The 22,536-nt window shown below is 40.3% G+C and overlaps 1 protein-coding gene across 1 annotated transcript; it reads right to left on the bottom strand.

Annotated features, from left to right (window-relative positions):
- Positions 1–7,557: 7,557 nt before the first annotated feature.
- Positions 7,558–22,159, bottom strand: crhbp (corticotropin releasing hormone binding protein). The gene is made up of 7 exons (XM_003216306.4): positions 21,754–22,159; positions 20,907–21,009; positions 16,407–16,564; positions 14,327–14,537; positions 12,638–12,786; positions 11,392–11,509; positions 7,558–8,308 (listed from the first exon to the last, which is right to left on the bottom strand). The coding sequence occupies exons 1-7, from the start codon at positions 21,826–21,828 to the stop codon at positions 8,151–8,153; spliced, it is 972 nt and encodes a 323-aa protein (XP_003216354.2). The 5' UTR covers positions 21,829–22,159; the 3' UTR covers positions 7,558–8,150.
- Between the last annotated feature and the right edge of the window lie 377 nt (positions 22,160–22,536).

Raw genomic sequence — 22,536 nt, 5'->3', positions numbered from 1 at the left:
GTTCAGAATTGTGTAAATGGCATTGCGTTGCATAAATGCCATGACCCAAGTGTTTATATTTTTGTCAGAGATTGTGCAATCTCCATAGCTGAGTGGGGATTTGGATTCTAGTTTCCCAGTGTCTTTGTCCAAACTAAAATTAGTACACCAGCACATCTACTCTGATATAATTTTATGTTACAAACAGGGACATATTCACCACTGCAAAACTATAGCAGTTTAATGCCACTTTAACCATTGAGGCTCCACCCAACAGGTTAAGTTGCTGTTCAGGTTGACTATGAAGTTGAAGACATGGCTTATATGCAAACGTCGATTGGAAGTACATGTAATTTGCTAGATACACACAGTCCAATGTGTTCTGAGGCCAAAACAGGAGCTATCTTTGAAAGTCACTTGTGCGGTTACTGGAGGCGCTTCTCTTTAACCCTGCATCCCATAACAAAATGTAAGCCTCTTGTATCTTCTCATCTACTGAATCCCACACCATTCTGGAGAATTCTCCAACCCTCCCATGTAGCTTTCCAAGGGGTGTGCTGCAGGGAAGAAGTTGGAGATCTAGTCTCTGGATATCTTCTAAAGTAGTAGTTCCCAACCTTTTTTTGACCAGGGACCACTTGACCAGGGGCCACACTCCAACATTAATGCCAAAAGGATTTAAAATTGGTTTTTTGTCAATTTTAGATTCAGTTTGGTTATTTGGGGTGCTGGTTTAGAAAATTGCATTGGGTAGACCACATCAACTCTAGTTTTTGATACAGAACATTTGCCACCCAGTAGTTGCCATCTGCTCATCCACATAAAACCATATTTAATAATCTAGTGCTGTTGTGGTCTATCCAATGCAATTTTCTGAATCAGCACCCCAAATAACCGCTGGAACAAGCTTAAAGACACCAAGGTGCCCTGCTTCCAAGTGCCACATCGAATGGCTCAGTTCAGGGGGAGGGAGGAGGAGAAGAAGCAGTCAGGAGGCTTGTTGTTATGCCTTTCATGGGTAGTCAGCCTCTTACCTTCCAACATCCCCATTGCCTCCGCACTATCAAAAGGTCGATCTTATTGCCACGGAGTAGTAATGGTGAGGCCGCAGACCATATTTTAGTTCTTGGGGGCTACTATTCTATAGCAAACTTTCTTAACCTGCAGGTTGCAATTCCATTTGGGGTCCCCTAACTGAATGTGGGGGTCATGGAAAAATGTGTACTTTGCCACCTAGTGACTGTTTTAGACATTTACATTAATTGTTTGCAAGAACGTGCAGCAAATGCTTCAATTGTACTTCATTTTAAAAAAGCAAAATCAGCCTGCCTTGTTTAGCAAACCTTGCAAATGTTGATTCTGCTTGATGGCTATCTTTTCAGTTTCAGAAATATTTCCCTTCAAATTTGTATTCTAAAAAACTAAGCAGAAAGGGAAGGGTCAATACCACCTATTTATTTTGGTGAGGAGGAAAGGATAAGGATTATATGCATGTATATGAACATAACAGACCATGATGAAAACAAGAGAGAGGTGGGTAATATGGGTCCATTTCAGGCACTATCCCACTCCGCAGCCTGGTAGAGTGGAAAAAGTTTAAGAAGCCCTGTTCTAAAGCTTCTCTGCATGCTACTTTTGTCTCTATCTGACATCAATGCATTTTAGCCAAAAAGTGCTGCACAGGCAGCTACTGATTTACCATTAAGAAAAGGCATTATATTATTAATATTGTATTCTTTTTTTTTAAAAGAGGGGGAGAAGGAAGGGAGTTTGAAGCAGTGCCATGCCTTTTGTCATTCTGTAAACGTCAATTTCGTTTGAAATAGTGGCAGATAATGAAAGCTGTTCATTTTGTAGTGACTCACGTGTAATATACTGCATTTCCTTTTATAGGAAATGATGTGCGAACAAAATCCATAGCTGCTATGATTAGTAGTTGCTGATCTTTAGAGATAAGTAGCCAAGACAAAGTGGAAAAGGAGGGAAAGTGCGTCACTTTCCCAACAAGAAAATCTCCTCAGATACTAGAAGTCATGAGGCTGTAAATAAAAATGATGGTAATGAATCACTTCTTTGAAGTGCAGTCTAACTTGTGTTGTAAGGGAAAGCACAGCGGATATACGAGGTCGTCACTGAGTTCATCAAGGAGAAGGAAATACTCTGGGGAAATGGAAAATGTGTTTTTGTTTTGTTTTTTAAGACAAATAATGATGCCAACCTAAAGAGGGTTAATTATGGAAATTCCAAACCTCCCTTCACTTTTATATGGACTTTCCTTGCCATATAGCCTACTTACTACCAAGGCCAGCTCAATACATTTTTCCTAATGGTCACAATGGTGTCCATACTATAGATTCTGCACCCATAGATTTCAACATCCATGGCTTGAAAAAATATTTTTAATTCAAAAACCAAACCCTTTTTGCCATGTAATATAAGAGACACCATTTACCATGGCATTGTATATAATGAGATTTGAACATCCACAGACTTTGCTATCCAAAAGGGTCTGGGAACAAAATGTCAGCAGATACCAAGAGCCCAAGGAACAGTTTGGAAAAATCACTGTATTGGATGGCATTCCAGGCATCTCTGAGGGTTCCTTTGGTGTCCTCATACCCAAAAGAAGAACTGAATCCCTAAACAAATTCTACCCAGACGTATCACTTGGCCAACAATCAAAACCCTATTGCAAACAAATATATAGGAAGTTCTTGGACTGGGAGTCAATCTCTCAAAGGTGAGGCTGATGGAAGATGTGTTTCCAAGGGTTATATAATGCAGAGACATGCAAAGAAAATCAAAATGTGCAAGAGTGACTCATCGTCCACCTAATAGCAATGAGAACTGTAAAAGCAGCTTAGCAAGAGAGAAAAATTCACTCCTGGGTTCATTGTCAGACTTGTTCCAGTCTCAAACTGCAAAGAGATGCAAAAAAATAGCCATAAAGTTCACGAAATATAAACAAACTTTTTCATGTCACTGAATAACTATTAATGTTCTGCAATGATGCAGACAAGGACTCCAAAACCTGATGACTGAACTCACTATGCTTGATTTTGGGGCTAAAACTCCACAAATTGAATAAATATAAGCAAAACATTAGGGAAGCAAAAAACAATTCTGAGGAACATAAAGACCAACAATACAGCAGTCTTCAGGAGGAGGTGTAAAGAATTTATTTATTTATTTATTTATTTATTTACAGTATTTATATTTTGCCCTTCTCACCCTGAGGGGGACTCAGAGTGGATCACAATGTACATAGCAAAAATTCAATGCCATACGACATATAAACAGAGACAGAGACACAGAGGCAATTTACTATTTCCAGCTTCCGACTTCATGAGGGTATGCTCAATTCCGGCCACAGGGGGAGGTGCTGCTTCATCATCCACTGTGACACTGAGACCTTGATGGATTACTTCCTCATTCCTTTCCGCACGCTGCTAGACAATTTTTATGGTGTTGTAAATTAGTTAAATTAGCCTTCCCACATAAGCGATACCTACTTCATAGATGCAACTATCTTTTGGGTTGCTTAGGTCAACAACGAGCTAGGCTATTTTAATAGTCAGGCGCTCAATCCGATGCGGTCTGGCTTCGAACTCATGACCTCTCGGTCAGTGGTGATTTATTGCAGCTGGCTACTAACCAACTGCACCACAGCCCGGCCCAACATTGTTCTGAAAGAACACATACACATAACTTTAACATTTCTGTCCAATTTTTGTCTTCTTTTTTGAAAGTATGTACAAGGCTACTTCATATTGTCTGTCCATTTCTGATAATCTATACTATTGTTCTCCCCCAGACCATTAAAAAGACTCTTAGGTTTGAGGGTCCTAAACTTATGAATTTCATCAGCACAGAAGCCAGCTGTGACATGGCATGCATGGATCCTGCCCCAATCTGTATGGCGGCATTAATTCCTGACCTATATGTATTAGGACAGAATGTGGGAACAAACTGTACACAGTCAAGCTTCATAATCATAAATGTAGGCTCCCTCCCTTCCTCAATTGGCTAGGACTGAGAAGCTGGCCAGCATTTCCCAGGCCTCTGATTGGTTGAGAGGTGGACTTTAGCCAGTGCACCTTCCGACTTGTGGAGGCAGCAATGACGTGGGTAGGGATCTCCTTCTAGCTGGGCAGGGAGGCCCTGGGGCTTCCAATGAGCTGGTGGAGGTGGTCCTGTGGGGCAGAGAGATCTCCAAGGGCTGTGTCAACCCCTGGGTGTGTAGCAATGGAACGCTGAAGACATAGAAAGTTTGAAAAGATGATTGATATGATCCTGGATGAAAACACGAGTGCTGGATCTCCAGACAAAGAAAAAGCTCCCAGAAATGTCTGTTGGTGATGGGAGTGCAATCAAAGTTTCTTCCTAGACCTTTGTCCCATGGATCCCCAAAAGGGAAGTTTCAGGTGGCAGGCGGATGGCATGTAGGAAGATTCTTTGTTCCACAGATTATATCCCATCTCTGGTTCCCACAAGAGTGTGGAAAGAGTATCTGGAATTGCTGAAGAGGTTATTGTAGTTCATAAGTTCATGTGGTTCATAAGTTCATGTAATTTTATATAGTTTGGTAATAATAAAAATTAAAATATAAAATATACTGTATACTCAATAATATATGGTACATTTATTATTTTTCTCTATTATTATTGGTATTATTATCATTATAATTCTATTCTGAATGTTATTAGGTTCCTTTCATCGGGATATTTTAACCTAATGATTTTATCTTATATTGCTGCTATAGTCCCCCCTCCAACCTTTGAAGTTGATGGATTTGCATTGGTGGTTGTTTGATATTATTACTGTTGTATAAAACTTTGTTTTAACTTCTGTTTTATCATCTTCTTGTGTTTTAAACTGTGTATATTGTTTAATGTATTTGCGCTGTTGCTTTTGTAATGTTGTGAGCCATGCCGAGTCCCCACGGGGAGATGGTGGCGGGGTATAAATAAAGTTTTATTATTATTATTATTACATTTATTATTTTTGTCTATTATTGTTGCTACTATTACATGTATTTTACTCTATTTTTATTATTATTAATAATACATTTATTATTTCACTCTGATCTTATTTATTATATTTATTATTTTTACTCTATTACTACATGTATTATTTTCCTGTATTTATTTATTTATTTATTTATTATTACATGTATTATTTTACTCTATTATTATTAAAAGGATACATAAGCACATTTACATTGAAGAAGATGAGAATAATGATTTGATCAGAGTTGGACAGACTTATCTTAAATTTGAGCTTTATGTAAATATTCAAAAACATTTAACCTACTGATGCCTCAATTAATGCAATTTTATTGGTATCTATTTTATTTCTGAAATTTACCATGCTCGGTTTATACTGGAGTCAATGTTTTCCCAGTTTTTTGTGGTAAAATTAGGTGCCTCAGCTTATATTCGGGTCAGCTTATACTGAGTATATACGGTAGTTCATGTGGTGTTTTAATATAGGTTCTTAGGTAGAAAGGGGGTGAAAGAAGAGAGGCCTCGCCGGGGCTGCATGCAGGGCATGGAAGGTTATTTGCCTTGTTTTAATCCATTCCTCTGTGCTGATGTCCACATTCGGATAAGAAAGAAAGAAAAACAAAAAGAAATATAGAAAGATACTTTGTATGGTAGAGGGTCTGGAAATGGAGGTATATGATGCATATTAGCAGTTTGGGTTGTAACTTGATCAGGAGAGAGTGGGGCCGTGAGGCAAGCTCCAGCGGAGCTTCAGAGCAACGCTGCTGAACAGCTGAGCCGGGGTGTATGCATGTATGGGGAGCTGGGGACTATGGAGTCAGGGTTGCTGCTGGTCCTGGTAGGCTTGGGGCAGGATGCAAGGTTAGTGGCCAATTTCCATTCATTTGGGCCTCCGTCCTTGGGAAACTATGTCTCCTGTGGGGTAGAACTATGTCTTTCTTTTATTAGGGGTGGGGGTGGTCGTGTTCGATAACAAATTTGGCATATGAACAAAGAAGCTACTGATCATGCACTACCCACAATCCTAGAGCAAAAGACAGAGGACAGGAGCCTGAGCATTCTTTGCGTGACACAGCAATTTCTGCAGAATGGTGTTTTGATAAACACATAAAAGTTCAATTTCCGTCTCACAATACAAAATATGTTTGAATATATGTGGCAGCCATAATTCACTGGCGCATTATGCCACATGCTTCAGAATTTGGGAAGAGGGGTTTTTTTTTTTTTTGGTTTTTTTTAATGTCATCCCGTTTTGAGGGTCTGATTTCAATCTGAAACTTGAAGCAAAAAGTGGTACTAACATAACTCATTGGTAAATTAAGGCAGCACTTCACCATTTGACACTCTTCAACATTATTATCTGCGTTTCAAGGGTATTTGCAGCATTCTAGATGCAAAGTATGGTGTACTATAATTCACAGAAAAACCCAGGAGAGGGAGCTCTGAAGTACTGCTGCTAAGATCCTTGAGGGAAGAAAGCAGGAGACGGCAAGGCCCCTGCTGCTAAAATTCACGAGACCTAAAAAAGGGGACAATCTGTTGGCAAGTCTTCTGGAGTTTAAAAAATGTAGGGCTAAACAGGAGGCATCACAAACCCCTCCATTGGTATCAGGCACAATTCAGCTAGAAAACAAGCAACAACTCCCCGAGAGCACCTCCAGGCCTATTTTATTTTGAAGATCTACTTGAAATTTCTTCATCCCAAAGTATTTCTTGGAGATTTCAGCACTATCAAAAACTTGTAATTCCTACTTCCCAGCTCAGTTTAAATTAGCCCAGTATTTTTCTGAAATAAAGCATATCTTTACTTAGCATTCTGTTTGTATTATCCTTAAACAACCTAAAATTCCACCCAGCAGTAAAACACAGGTACTGTTTCCAGGATATTTCAAGAAAGAGTCTGGATGAAAACCTGGAAATATGGAGGCAAAATCAAAACAAGAACTGGAAAGTCTTGCTATTTCCCTTTTTTCTTTCCAAATGAGCCCTAATGCACAACAACTGTATACAGACCTGTGCAACACTAAATACATTTGAGCTACTTTTTCATTTGCTTGGATTTAGAAGTCCTAATTTACTTAATAAATTCATCTAATACAAATTAACTTCATCCACTGAATAAAAACAGATATCCAGAAACCTAGGCCAGTCTTCTCCCCTCTTTGTTGCAAAAGGATGTGAAATGGGTATCTTTTTGTAAACCAGAGTAATATATGAGAGCCCTGAATATTACTGGTAATGATACCTCTGGAAATATCATCTTGCTGCATTGCCAGCAGGGATTCCCACAACTAGATAAATGCTCAGGGACAAACATGCCTTTGTATAATCATGTCTCTCTTCATGAATACTTATGCCCATTTATTTTACTATAATAAAATATGTTCAAACGTTTCACAAATGTTTTTAATATTTCTACAATCTCTTTTTAATGTTCACATTAATGCCGCTGTAATGGTCTACCAGCTTTGTAGTGAGTGGAGCCCACAGTGGCTGTTTTGAGTCAGAAAACATACCAGTTGATAAGACTTAATAGGTGGGGGAGCATATCAATGAAATTAGAATTTGACAGTACTTTGCATATATTTATTAGTGTCTGGGCCAGTAGAAGGAAAACGTTTTTCATGCTATAAATTTTATTAAAAACAACCATCTATACATTTGTATTAAATAAATTAACAAGCAATTAATTTTTACACACACAAATACAGAATGTTCTCTTACAAAATTGAGGGGTAATTTCAGTAACGGTATCTTTTAAATGCTTGTAACTGGTATAGAAGAGAAATTGCTTAGTGGTTTTCAGCATCTTCTCTGTTTTGCATGGGCCCTCAAAATAGTTACAAAAGTTGCACACACATTTGAACTAATACTTGCATTGTAAACATGCACCCAGATTCTGTAGTGTGTGTGCTTGTCTTTTGCTTTGAATCAGTGGATGTGCACATACACAAGTGCTGCTTTGGGATTTCATACAGATTTGAGTACACTGGAAATACTAAACACACTTGGTGACGGGGTGGACAATATGTTGGAAATGCTAAGATTAATCATGGCAAGAATGACTCAGTATGAAAAGGTAAGTGTTTATACACTAGAAAGGGTTCATAAAGTTGGCCGTTCAAAATCAACTGTGTTACAGACGAGAATGACTTGTCTGCCTTTTCAGACGCTCGAAAGACAAAACTCCTCAAGGCTGTTCTCTTCTCTGACTTCCAGTTCATGCTGTTCCAGCTGGTGGTACTCAAAAGTAACACGGTTGATATGTTTGCCACTGGAGACCATTCGCAGCACTGTGTTGTCACAGCCAACCTTCATTTGAGCTAGTGAAAAAGAAAGATCGACGTGTTATGCTTGGAACTACACCACGCTAATATAAATCATTTGGAAATAACTAATTATAGACTGGAAAGAACTCCAGAGGTCCAGCCAACTTCTTTATCATCCATATATAAATTCTCAAAATACATGCTGTATATGATCTCTTTATAATTCAGCGCTCTAATCCAGAACAGCTGTTGTTTGTGAAAGTACAGGAAGTGGACTGAATATTGTACACGTAGGTTATAAAACTATGTGGATCCATATTTGTTATGCAAGGCGCAACTAGATACGAGGCACCTTTTATGCTATATTTAACTAGTCACATTATATTGGATTGGACTGTTTCTTCAGGATAAGCAATACCTAGTGACATATTCATCATTGTTAGAAAACAGTGATTGCTTCACAATGGCATTAAATGCTTTACGTATTCTAAAAGCATTGTCTTCATTTTAAATGAGTTTAATATTCCCACACAATCAGGTACTTTATTTGATTGGCTACTTAGGCAATCATGCAGTTCATTATTTCATCCCTAACTGATTTGAATAATCCAGAAAATCCAGAAAAACATTGTCTTCACTTCAAATGATCTAATTTGACCTCTGGTCTGTTCATAAGTCAAATCTGATTGGCTCTTTGGTATCAGGATGCCATAATATTTGCAGCATGATTAACTAGGATTAATCTAGGAAGGTGCAATGGGTTAAACCCTTGTGCTGGTAGGACCACTGACTGACAGATCAGTGGTTCAAATCCAGGGAGAGCAGGTGAGCTCCCTCTGTCAGCTCCAGCTCCCCATGTGGGGACATGAGAGAAGCCTCCCACAAGGATGGTAAAACATCAAACATCTAGGCATCCCCTGGGCAACATCCTTACAGACGGCCAATTCTCTCACTCCAGAAGCAACCTGTAGTTTTTCAAGTTGTTCCTGACACACACTAAAATCTAAGAAATAAAAAGATGTAAGAAGGTATTTCACTGTCTACCCTCAAATAATCTGTGAATTATGCTTCTATACAAACCAAAAACTTGCATCAGTGACCCAGATACATTATGTGTGTATTTGTACAGATATAATGTACAAATGGCATCCCTTTCATAAAGCAGTTTTTTCAGGAGCATTTAACAATACAGCGATGTACAAGGGCACATACCCAAATTTTCAAGTTGATCTTCTGCGTAAATTTGTTTGTTGAATTTATATATCTCATTTTCTCCTATTTAGGCACTGTATCCTTCAGAAGATCACATTCACTCAATAATGTGATCATACAGTGGCATTGCAGATGTTTGCATGGAATCTTCAAATATAATTGCATGACTGAATTTCCTTTTTATGTGAATCATGGCCAATTCTATATAATGATCAAGGAGCTTAGAAGTAACAAACAGGCCTTGGAATTAACATGGAAAAATAATGGGTTGTGTTAATTCATTGAGCCTTTCAAATAGCAAAGGGAAAATCCTTGTCATTTTGCTTTTACGCAATGAAGCCCATGACAACAGTTCATTTTGACTCATTGTTTTGTTTTTCTTCCACCATTTTCTCTAATTAGTTGTCAAAGATTGGTGACATGTTGCTATTTAAAACATAGTAAGGCTTTGCAATAAAATGAGCTGGTTTTTAGCTCTTGAAAAGTTTGCATAGAATAGGAGCTGTGGTGTGCAGCTTGCCTATGGCTTATTTTAAAAGTAACCGTTAACAATTAAAATGGTGATTAATGCAATAAATCAAACATTTCACAACAATAACAGTAGAACTGATTTTTAAAATTAAGTCAGAAGTGAATTGAGAATATACTGCAAGTCGCTTCTGGTGTGGGAGAATCGGCCATCTACAGAGACATTGCCCAGGGGACGTCCAGATGTGTTACCATCCTGTGGAAGGCTTCTCTCATTTCCCCACATGGAAGCTGGGGCTGACAGATGGAAGCTCACCCCGTCCCATAGATTTGAACTCCCAACCTTCAGAACTTCAGGTCAATAGGTCAGCCTGAACAAGGGTTTTACCTATTGCACTACTGCAATGGGTTAATTTAATTAATTAAATGGATTAATTAATTAATTAATGATAATTAATTTTGGCACTCACTAAAAATTAACAAAAAAAAGCAAAGTTTCAAGTTGTAATTAACAAATAAATGGTTAGTTGTTATTGGTTCTTTACCCAGTAATGAAAATACAATTACAATACATTATAATCTAATTATAACTTGAAGGGAAATGCTGTCACTCATTTTACAATGCAACTGTCAAATTTACGGTGTCTTCTATACTTATAGGATGATGGAGGAGGAATATCATGTTGTTTCAGTGTTGGCCTGCTGTTATCTCCTGCTCACAAATGCTCTATCTACACTGTCATATTATGCAGTCTGCAGTTAAACATTCAAAGTGCATTATATGGCATTGTAGATGGGGCCAAAGTCAAAAGGATGGTGCATTTTTGATACTCAAAGTATATGTGACATGTTAAATAATTAAAATTATTTACTTATATCTGAGGAATGGGAAAATACAATTATTTTTATAATGGTAACCACAATAACAACTAACTCTTTTTTCGCTTATAAGTAGTCATTTTATAAAATTAATTTACATGTCTCTAAAAAATGCACCTCTACACACTTTGTACATGTCTTGAGTAACCAAAAAAACAAACTTCAAGTTTATTGTATTGATGCCAAATCAACACTTTGGAATTAAGACTAAATGAAATCAGGACCCCCAAAGGTTATCCATTATACTTTTCAGTTTCAAGCCTAAGGCTTCATTCATGAAATGCCAAAAACACCTTTGGCATATTGTTGTTGCCTCATCTCTGAGAAACTACACTCAAACATTTCCCCCATCCAGTGTTTTCCAGATATTTTTTACTTCAGCTCCCATGGTCCCACACATTTGACCATGGTACCTGGGACTGATGGGAAATGTGGTCAAAATGTTCTAGAGGCTATCAGGTTGGAGAAGACAACTGTACAGAAAAGACCCAACAGACAACCGTACCAGCACAGCACCACAAAGCATAACATTATGCCAGTGAGACAGGCAAGTAACAACATTTGCACAAGGGACTCACCTGGGCCATGAAAGGAGTGACACAGATCAGCTAAAGGGAACATCTTAGAGGGGTCTAACCCATTTCCTCCCAACAGCTCCACAAAATCTCCGACTCCCCCACATCCTGAGGAGGGCTTCTATTAAAAAGAGAGATAGAAATGCAGAATAAAGTGCAAGAGCACAGAACAAAGCAAATGTTTTAGTGTAGGACTGTTTTAGTAAATGGGATTCATCTGAAGAATTTGGCTGTTTATAAGTTTGGCTATTGAGATTATCATTTGAAATTAAGATCAGAAATAAATACTGGATGATTAACACTAAAACACCCAGACAAAACTCACTAAAAGTGGGGAAATAGATGTTGTTGGATTCATGAGTCCAGACAGAAATCATGATCATGATGTGGCCATTATTACAAAGATACTATTAATGATAGCAACCTTTACTTGGAGAAGATTTCATATTGTTGGTGAATCACTCCATAACAAATAAATGACTTATCAGGTAAAGTTTCAAGCTGTAGTTAACAAATAAATGGTTAGTTAAAGCCCATCAAAGATGGCTTCCACCCAATATTAACCAAGTGGGCATCCACTCACACAATAGGCTTTCACTATTCTTCCATGCACCTCTATATTTGTTCTAGATCAGTGGTTTTCAGCCTGTGAGTCCCAAGGTTTTTTGCCTACAACTCCCAGAAATCCCAGTCAGTTTACCAGCTGTTAGGTTTTCTGGGAGTTGAAGGCCAAAACATCTGGGGACTCACAGGTTGAGAACCAATGTTCCAGATGGAGGTCATTAAAGGCACATTCTGTCAGTAGTGTCAATTCTGTCAATGGATGCATATGTTTGGATTTTGGATCTGTGTATTTTGGTTCTGATTAGAACTGTGATTTCCAGCCTTTGGTCCTCCAGATGTTTTGGACTTCAGCTCCCACAATTCCTAACAGCTGGTAAGATGGCTGGGATTTCTGGGAGTCAGAGTCCAAAACAATTGGAGGACCAAAGGTTGGGAACAACAAGATTAGCAGATCAAGCTCATACATCTTCTGCGGTGATTATGTTAGAAAGTTTTCTAGCACACCAAAAGCTTTTTCCTTGAGTTGAAGATGTTTGGCCAATTTCGATATGCCCTGTCCATAGAAAAAGGTGTCGATCATGAATAAGAAGACATCTAGCTATACTAAAAACACATTAAAGGGTCTTCATTTCAGGATGATTATTCATATAGCATTGTAACCGATGACTCTGAAGAAGCCACTTACCTTTAACTGGAGGCCATTCAAATGACCCAGCATAAGATCAGATATTTTTATCATCACCGGGTAGATGATGGAAAAACTGCAGTTTCTGTGTTGATGAGGAATGACCATGGTAAACCGTCCAACAGGGGTCTGAGAGATGACATTGCAAGCTTTAGTACAGGGGAAAGATACAGAATTACTTAGTCACAATCTATTGATTGAAACACAATACAAACTTTATCTGATGTCTCAGGATCAGAATAGTGATTGTGTGAGCATCTGTCTTCTGTCTCTGCAAAATACATCCCAAAGGCAGATCTGAAGGATGTCAGTTTAGATTAGGACTACTGTGTGGTTCTAGCCAAGAGAGGGTTAATCGCACGCTCTCTCTGAACAGTTTTTGTAATATAACATATATCCACTCAAATGTTTTGAAGGCAAATATAAAGATACATCTTGATACGCCTTCCAAGTGTTTTGGATTTCAGATCTCAGAATCTGTGATCAATCACCAAAGCAGATAAAACTTCTGGGAAAAACTTTTGGTATAATGATTTTGTATCAGTTTAACAGTCATGGTTTCCTCACAATGCTGAGAACTGTGGTTCATGGTGGATATTGGAGCTACTTATTACATAGTCATTTTTATCATCATGGTGGTGTGTATTTTTGGATTTCAAATGTTAAAGAGGCTCTGGTTCATTTAGCACCTGAATGAATACATGATGATTACTTTGTTACTGCTGTTATTAAACAATTGCCACATGAAATAATCCTTGCCAATCTGCTGAAGTCATTGAATCAATCAAGATTTTCTTTCCCTGCACTTTCTGCAATAAATGTATATAGGTACAAACTCACAAAACACGTGGAATATACTTTGCTTATCTTTTGTATAGGAATCCTTTCATAATTGCACATTTACTCAAACCTGTCCAAATGTAAACATGTGAACCATCTCCCAAACCAAGGCTTTTCTGTAGTGGTGCCCCTAATCTGAAATACTCTCCTCAAAGGACCACAGCTAGAATGTATGGTACAATATTTCAATGCCAGGTCAAACCTTTCCTATTTGCCCCTGGAATTTAGAAACATGTTTTAGCCTACTCTTCACTTTCTTGTTGCACACCTCTTATTTCTGTTTAATCCTTGCCATTATTTTTATATCATTTGTGTCTAATACTAGATTGTATTACCTGCTATGCATGGAAACTGTTCAAGACATTTCATAAATAAGTAAAACTAAATAAATCAAATATTTGAGCGGATCTAGTTAAGACAGCATTTGAAGAATCAGAGTAGAGGATTTTTAAAATACATACAGACATGTCTGAAAATGTGTCAATTTTTACAAGCAGCACAAAAACTGGCATGAACTGAAATATTACTACTAGAAATGATGCATTTATTTGAATTTACACCACATGATTCAAGGTAATTTTTGAAGAAGCGAAAGCATACGTCAAAATGACATCTGCAGTACTATGACTGGCTGCAACTGCAGGATAAAAGCCCTGCACTGACAGGATATCATGATAAATATTTCACCCAATGCATTCTGTTTATTAGCACAACAAATCTTTAAGTCTGGGCTGTAAGAGGCTTTACCACAACATTGTTTATGCATATCCTTTCCTATTGCCTGACTCAAATACCAGCATTCCCCCTACTTCCCTTTCGGCACAAATGGAAATGTGAAACAAAACTTACGGAAAAGATTGGGCTTTTTCTTTACAGTTAATGCGAATCCGTTTCCTGGGTCGTGAATCCTGAAGAAGATCATGGCTACATTCTGTGATGATCTGATAGCACTTTTGATTTGACCAACCTCACAAAAATCTATGTATCTTTCCAAAGTGGAAAGAGGATGGTCCAAGGAGCTAGGAAACTTCTCACCTTTCAGTATCCAACCATCAAACACCTAGAGGGATACACAAATAGAGTGGCCTATTAGTGTTTCAGTTTTCTCCAAGTTGCCTTTGTCTGTCCCCACTCACCCAAACCTGTAAATGGCAAGTAGCTAGAATTGGACGATTTAATATACAACATTGGTTTAGATTGGTAACACTGCTGAGACCTTTTCACATCTTAAAATTATTGCATTTAACATTAACTAGCAAGAAATACTGAGGTTTGTGAGAGACGGAAAACATTTACAATTCTCAGACAGCAAAGTTTCTCTGGTGCCAAACTACACACTCCAGTATCTATGAAAAGGTCCTATATCTAGGTCTTTGTGGAGTCATCAGAAAAATAAAATTCTAGGTTTGGGAGATGTTCATGAGGTTTAAAGGCCATTGCTGATATTCAAAGACAACTACTGAAACGTTAATACTTTTCAACATATATAATACCAGTTAATGCAGGTAAGGGTGCTAATATTTTTGTTGCAGAACAGTTCATTGCTTTGTTTTGTTCATACAACTGCTCCTCGCCTGTCCAGTTCTTACTACTAATCAATAATTTAATCCAATCTGTTCTATGTAAGACATGATACTAACATCAACAGTAAAGTCACTGCTTCAAATATCAGCAGTTAATTATTTTGACATGCTTTGTAGTTTTCTACTTCAAATGTTTTAATTAGTGTCCTTAATTAAAGGAAACAAATTTCTGAAGCCTGACATTTAAACTTGAAGCAATCGAATTCATCTATATGGGGTGCCAATTTAGTGACATTCGTGTGACTGTGTGGCAAGAGGCTCTTTTTCAGCTGTTACTTTCCTAAGTGTCTCACTTTGAAGCTTGTGCCAGATACAAAGAAACAGCTGCTGGCTCCTAGTTCTCCCCTCCCTAAACACTTTCTGAAAAAATGTGTTACTCTCAATGGCCCTGCTCCAAAAATTCTTGCAGTCAGCCATAAATTATGTAGATACTACAATATTCTCTGAACCATTTTCCATTCTGATTCCTCTTTGCCTTTAAAATGTACTGAGAAATCTAAACATTTTCTAAACCCCTGATTTAGGTATAGGGAAATTTAAAGGTATACCAGATAGGTAGCTAGGATAGTTTGTTACATGAACAAACAACAAGCAGTCTCATGGCACCTTGAAGACTATTAATGTATTATAGTATACATTTTTGTGAACTTAAATCTAATTTATAAATTTACTGGTAATCCCACAGTCTGTTTTGTGACTTCTTGAAACTTACTTTCTTTAATTTTATTGCTGAACAAGCTTTAATGTACAGAGATTTCTGTACTCAGGACAGCTAAGATATGACAGTGACTATGGGGTATCAATCAGAGTTTTGCACTACATCTGGAAGATCCAGGTTTAAATTCCCATTTGGTCAAAAAGCTGATATATTAATTGAGCCTGAGCCAGTCACCCTTCCTCTCAGTTTAACCCGATCTCACAGAAATGTTGTGAGGATAAAATGGTATATGTAAACCACCTTGAGATCCCATGAAGAAAGAAAGAATGTAAAATGCATAGTTCTTTACTTGTATCTAATTCAAATTTTATATTTACATTCAATAAAATCAATATTTATTTGGAATATAATTCCCAGAATCCCCCAAGCAGTATGAAATGACCATGTCATTATATGAATTTTCCTTTTTCCTAGGTCTGATTTCATGGGTGTTTCTATTTGCAACCTTCATGATTAATCACATTTTGGGTTGAACCATCAGTCACTATTTTGAGCCCTCTTTGTACAACCATGATCCCAAGGCACACAACTGACACCATGGTCGCTTAATAAAATGAATCTACTTTTAGTCTACTTCTGCTCACACCTTTTGAAAAAGCTGTTCCTGAACAAAAACATTATTGCAAACCTTCAGAAAGTCTCCTCCTTGACAGTCAATGTTGATGAAATCGAAGTCTAGTGTGATTATCTCTTGTGGGTCCCCTATGAAGAACGTAGCACAGTGCAGCTGGGGCTGGTCAGCAGTGAAAGTGAAGTGCCCGTCTATACTCAGCATGTCAATGCAACCTGCAAAAGAGAATGGAAGACCTCAAAGTGATGGCTGAGTTTCACTTCACATTTTGTACTTAGGCACAAGACAACACAGTATAACATGTATAAGTCCTTCATGAAGTGTGAAATCATATATGTATTTTAGGGAAGTATCTATTCCCCTAGTACTTAGAAACTGGACCTGGCAGCCCCCCACCTCCTCAAAAACTAGATCTCAGTAATTGGAAATAGGAAAGCAATACACTTTCCAATTTATCTCAATCCCAAGACTAATCCATCACAGAGTTTTCTAAGGCTGAGAAAGTGTGACTTGCCCAAAGTCACTCAGGAATTTCCATGTCCAAGCAGGGAATTGAACCCTAGTCTCCAAAGTCATAGTAAAATGCTCATATTTGGCACTACATGTACTCTCAACACTTTTATACATGACTACATCCAGTCCCTCAGTTACAAACATCCAACTTGCAAACGACTGGTAGTTAAGAAGGGGGGGGGGGGTGTATCCTTAATGAGAGCCAAACATTTGTTACTTCATGTAAAAGATAAGTCAGTAACAGGTGAATGACAATGTATTTATCATGCCAACATGGCTGGGGATCCGATATTTCTTTTAATCTGAACTTTAAAGGAAGTGTCTAAGGCACTATACCACAGATAAGTTCATCGCCCTGAATAGTTCCTTTAAAAATCAAACTAAAACAAGAGTAAAGCCCACTACTCCACTGACATGGGAGCCACACCTGCCCCCCAATTTCACCCTAATTCCATGCATTAAGGCTAGTCAGACTTGTACGGGAATTTTATTTCAACACTGGGGTGGCTTTTAGCAAAGAGTTTAACTATAGCTCTTAGAAGTGTCCAATTGGCATTGGTGACCTGTAGGCCTAAAAATAGCATTTCCAAGATTTGAGTGTCAGTAACACAAAACTGTTTGGAAGGCATCTGTGTAAATTAGACTGGAAGTAAAGTGGCTCATTTGGTACATGCAGCTTTCACCATTTTCTGTGCTCCCCACGTTGACTGCCAGAGGCAACCACTTGACTCTGCTTTAATTTACAGCTGACTCTACCCTGTAAGGGAGAATATGTAAGAATGTACAATCTGACCCTTGATTGTCTACATATTAATGTCAACTTTAAAATGGGAATTAGCATCTCAACAGGTGACAATTTAAATTCAAAGCACAGCTATGTGCAGTACTGAGTGTATGTGCATGTTGGAGATAGTTTTTGGTAGCAAGTGATGTGAAAGACTTCGCTTGAGATCCCAGAAACATGCTGTCCATCAAAGCAGACAACAGATGAACAGCTAGTCTGGCCTAGTACAAGACAGCTTCTTGTCTTCTTCGGGTTTGCAAAAACAAACCACAATTCTGTACCAAAATGTTGTCAGAAAAACAGAACAATGGCAGATCTTACCATCTTAGCTTTCAGTACATCACTTCCTCCTTCTTTTTATGCAGGAAAGCACACCCATCTTTTGTAAGGTGTCAATCACACAACCTTCCCATGAAATAATGATAATAAAGCTGGCCTTCCCAAGTGATCCATGATTTCCAAGGCTTACATTTTAACCTGGGATTACCATGAGCACATGCTGGAGCACCCTGTCTCTGCAAAAGTTCAGTACTGATGATTGGCAGCTAGTGACTATGCTGGATAGGTTGAGTGCGGGTTGCTGTGTGGCGTCCTGCAACATGTGGAGAGCCACACATTAAAATTAGATCATCTGCATTTTTCAAGCAACTTTACTGATATGGCACAGTTAACAATTCTCATCTCTTTCTGAAAATATTGAAAGCACTGAGCTCTGAGTGTGTATTGTGCTTTCAAGTTAAACTTATGGTGACCCCATGAATTTTATAGGGTTTTTAAAGGTAAGGAATGCTCAAAAGTGGCTTTGCCTTTTCTTTCCTCCTGTACAGCCTACAGGAACTAGTATTCCTTGGCATCCAAATACTAACCTTGCTTAGCTTCTAAAATCAAACATGGTGTCGTGCCTTTTGGGTCTTGAGGCAGACTATCTGAACTGGGTTTTTTTTCTTTTGCAAAATGAATGGAGGTTGAGGAGGAGAAGGGAGAGAACTGTTGAAAGATGAGTTTGTTGCACATGATCCCTCTTCCTCTCTCTCTTCACACACACAATGAAGGGATGCTGAATGCTGACCATCCTTGTTGGTCAGTAACAGAAATGCAAGATAATGTTATGTTCTGCAGCTATAAAAGAAGATAGCTATGAAATTGTCTCTTCAAGTAAGCTAGCATGGTGCAGTGGGTTGAGTGAGACTACAGCTCCTTAGATTAGAGTTCAAAATCCCCTTTCAGCCATGGAGACCCATGGATGGATAATCTTGGGCAAGACTTTCACAAGTTTAGAGGAAAACAGAGGCAAACCTTGCCAAGAAAGCCCCATCGTATTAGAGTTGTCATATCTCGGAAGAATACTGAAGGCACACAACAACAACAACAACAACAACAACAAACCCTTAAAGACAACCAACCCCCCACCCTGTTGTTTCAGAAATGCACTCTGTACATGGCACTTTCACCTGCATTCCTAAATACTCAAAAGAAGGTTCCTGAATGGCTATTGTTCTCCCACTCTTTCTCTGTCTTTTTCTCTTTATGGATGAACTTGGTTAAGATCAACCAATACTCTTGGTATCCCAGGTTAAGGGCGGGGGGAGGGTTACCTGAAGGCTTTTCAGGCTCTCTGATGGGATTGGGTGGACAAGTTTTTAATTGTTTTCTAAGCACCAAGAGGGAAGGGGCTAATTTAATCTCACTGGAGAAGAAGTTCCACAGTTGAGGAGACACCACTGAGAAGGCCCTGTCTCTTGTTCTCACCAATTGCACCTGTGACGGCGGTGGGACCGAGAGCAGGATATTCCCAGCTGATCTTAATGCCCTAACTGGTTCATAGAAAGGTAAGCTGGACTGGAACCATTTAGGGATTTATAGGCTAAGGCCAGCATGTTGAATTGTGATTGCCAGTGGAGCTGATGCAACAGGGAAGTTGCTCCCTGTATGCTGCTCTAGTAAGGAATCTAGCTGCCACCTGTTAGACCACTTAAAGCTTCCAAACAGTCTTCAAAAGAAACCCTATGTAGAGTGCGTTGCAGTAGTCTATTTGAGATGTAACAAGAGCGTGGACTACCATGGCCAAGTCTGATTTCCCAAGGTACAGATGCAACTGGCATACAAGTTTTAATTGTGTGAGTGCTCCCCTGGCCATTGCCAAAACCTGAGGTTCCAGGCTTGGCGATGAGTCCAGAAGAACTCCCTACTATATTGTTTGGTGTTTGTGTGTGTGTGTATGTGTGTGTGTGTGTCAGAAGCAACTTGAGTCGCTTCTGGAGTGAGAGAATTGGCCGTCTACAAGGACGTTGCCCAGGGGACGCCCAGATGTTTTTTTGGGTTTTTTAAAAATGTTTTTACCATCCTTGTGGGAGGCTTCTCTCATGTCCCCGCATGGAGCTGGAGCTGATAGAGGGAGCTCATCCATGCTCTCCCCGGGTGGGATTCGAACCTGGCAGCCTTCAGGTCAGCAACCCAACCTTCAAGTCATGAGGCTTTAATCCACTACGCCATCGAGGGCTCTATACTATACTATACTTGTGAGCAGCCTGAATGTCCTAAATGCATCAGATCCTGACTGATCTTGGAAGCTAAATGAGAGTGCTTTAGTACTTAGATGGGAGACCATCACAAATACTGTAAGCTCTATTTCAGAAGAAGGAGTTGGCAAAACCCTCTCTGAATAGCCCTTGCTTAAGAAAACTTCATAGGATATCCATAAGTTGACAGATAACAGATAAGCTAGGGCTACTTCTGTGTTTCCTTCACTGTGGCTGACATCTCATGACCAACTACTATGTGGTCCGGGAAAGAAGCTCTCCCTCAAGGAGAAAGAGTCAGATCTGTGATTGAAAATCCCTCTAGTTCAGGCATGAGCAAACTTAAGCCCTCTAGGTGTTTTGGACTTCAACTCCCATCATTCCTAACAGCCTCAGGCCCTTTCCTTTCCCCCCTCAGCCGCTTAAGCTTAAGCGGCTGAGGGGGAAAAGGAAGGGACCTGAGGCTGTTAGGAATGGTGGGAGTTGAAGTCCAAAACACTGGAGGGCTCACGTTTGCCCATGCTCTAGTTCCACTAGGACTAGGACCTGGGTTCTCCAAAGCAAGCAACCAACCCGCATCTAGAATTAGTGCAATTTGACACGCTGGCTCAATGCTATGGAATCACGGAAGGCTAACGACAGCTCCCATGATCCCCTAGCGCTGAGCCTGGGCAGTAGCAGGGTCTCAACCCGCCTTCCTTCTCCAGTGCAGACGCGCCCTTCCTCGGAAGCGGGACTCACGCAGGGACCGCCGGTAGAGCTGCCCTTCGGCCAGTTCCCTCTTCCACTCGGAGCGAAGCATCAGGACGGGCTCCTCCTCCTCCTCCTTGCCGACGCCCCTCACCTGCGGAGACACAAAGCGGGCCACAAGCACACCTGAGCCCCAGCCCTTGCCTCTGCATTGTACTTTGAAGGCGACGGGGATGTAGGCGCACCCTTTCTCTCTGGCCAAGCCCGCCTCGGACCACCATCCCGCCCGGGGCACTCCTGGGGTGCTTCTACACCTAGAATTAACGCACTTTGACACCCTTTGATGGCCATGGCTCCATGCTATGGAATCCCGGAACTTGAGAGTTCGCTCAGGCACCAACTCTAGAGACCTTGCAAAACTACAGCTGCCACGATTCCATAGCAGGGAGCAAAGGAAGTTAAAGGTAAAGGTTTCCCCCTGACGTTAAGTCCAGTCATGTCTGACTCTGGGGGTTGGTGCTCATCTCCATTTCTAAGCCGAAGAGCCGGCGTTGTCCGTAGACACCTCCAAGGTCATGTGGCCACTGGCATGACTGCATGGAGCGCCGTTACCTTCCCGCCGGAGCGGTACCTATTGATCTACTCACATTGGCATGTTTTCGAACTGCTAGGTTGGCAGGAGCTGGAGCTAAGCCGCTCCCGGGGATTGAACCTGGGACCTCTCGGTCTCCAGCTCAGTGCTTTAACACACTTCGCCACCGGGGCTCCAAGGAAGTTAAAAGCGGCATCAAATGGCAGTGTAGATGCACCCCTGGAAAGCCTCCAACTCCCCTCCAGGACAGGGAAAGGGAAAGAGAGCAAAGGGAAGCAGGCGCCGTCTCTGCGGTGTGTTTCTCACCTCGAAATACCTGCTCTCTCCTTCCAGGGCTGCCAGGAAGAGGAGGACGAGGGGGCCCGAGATCCGGAGCTCCATGCCGGGGATGCTGGAGCCTGTGCTTCTCTGGCAGGGAGGGAAGGAGCGCTGAAGTCGCCTCTCTGGCTGGTGCAGATGGAGGGATGGATGGATAGACGGCGGCGCGGTGATTAGAAGAGGAGGAGCAGCAGCCGCCTCTTCGGGTCTCTCTCTCTCTCTCTCTCTCCGTCTCCGGCTCGGGATCTGCTTTTTATAGAGCCCTTGGGAAGGGGAGGCACCCCGGTCCCCTGACTGATCGGGTAACCCATGGTAACGGGGCGACAATGGCGTGGCAATGACGAGGGTCTGGGGAGGCGCAGAGCCCGGGAGGGAGACTCCTTCCACCCCTGGTCGCCCGCACGCCGAGTTCCCCTCTAGTCAGGGGGCGTCGGGACTGCGGAATTAACGCAGTTTGGTGCCACTTTGCAGTTCCCTGAGGCAGCGGCATTCTTTGGCCAAGAAGGCTACCCTGGTCACTCCCAGGATTTCATAGCATTGAGCCATTAACTGTTTAAAAGTGGTGTCAAACTGCATTAATTCTTCACTTTCGGAAGCTGGCTTGATCAGATCTGGATTAACCATTAAGCCTTGCTTAGAGCATCAAAGGAAAAGGGGCACCACAGAGAATTTCCATTGCCAAATTTACTACGTATGGACCAAATAGTGCAAAAGTGCAGGCGAACCAGGTGCCTCACGATAAAAGAGTTTGCCATTAGAAAAACTAGGAGA

This window comes from Anolis carolinensis, chromosome 2, assembly GCF_035594765.1.
Source record: "Anolis carolinensis isolate JA03-04 chromosome 2, rAnoCar3.1.pri, whole genome shotgun sequence".
Lineage (NCBI taxonomy): Eukaryota > Metazoa > Chordata > Lepidosauria > Squamata > Dactyloidae > Anolis > Anolis carolinensis.
This window is presented reverse-complemented; position numbering and strand designations above follow the sequence as displayed.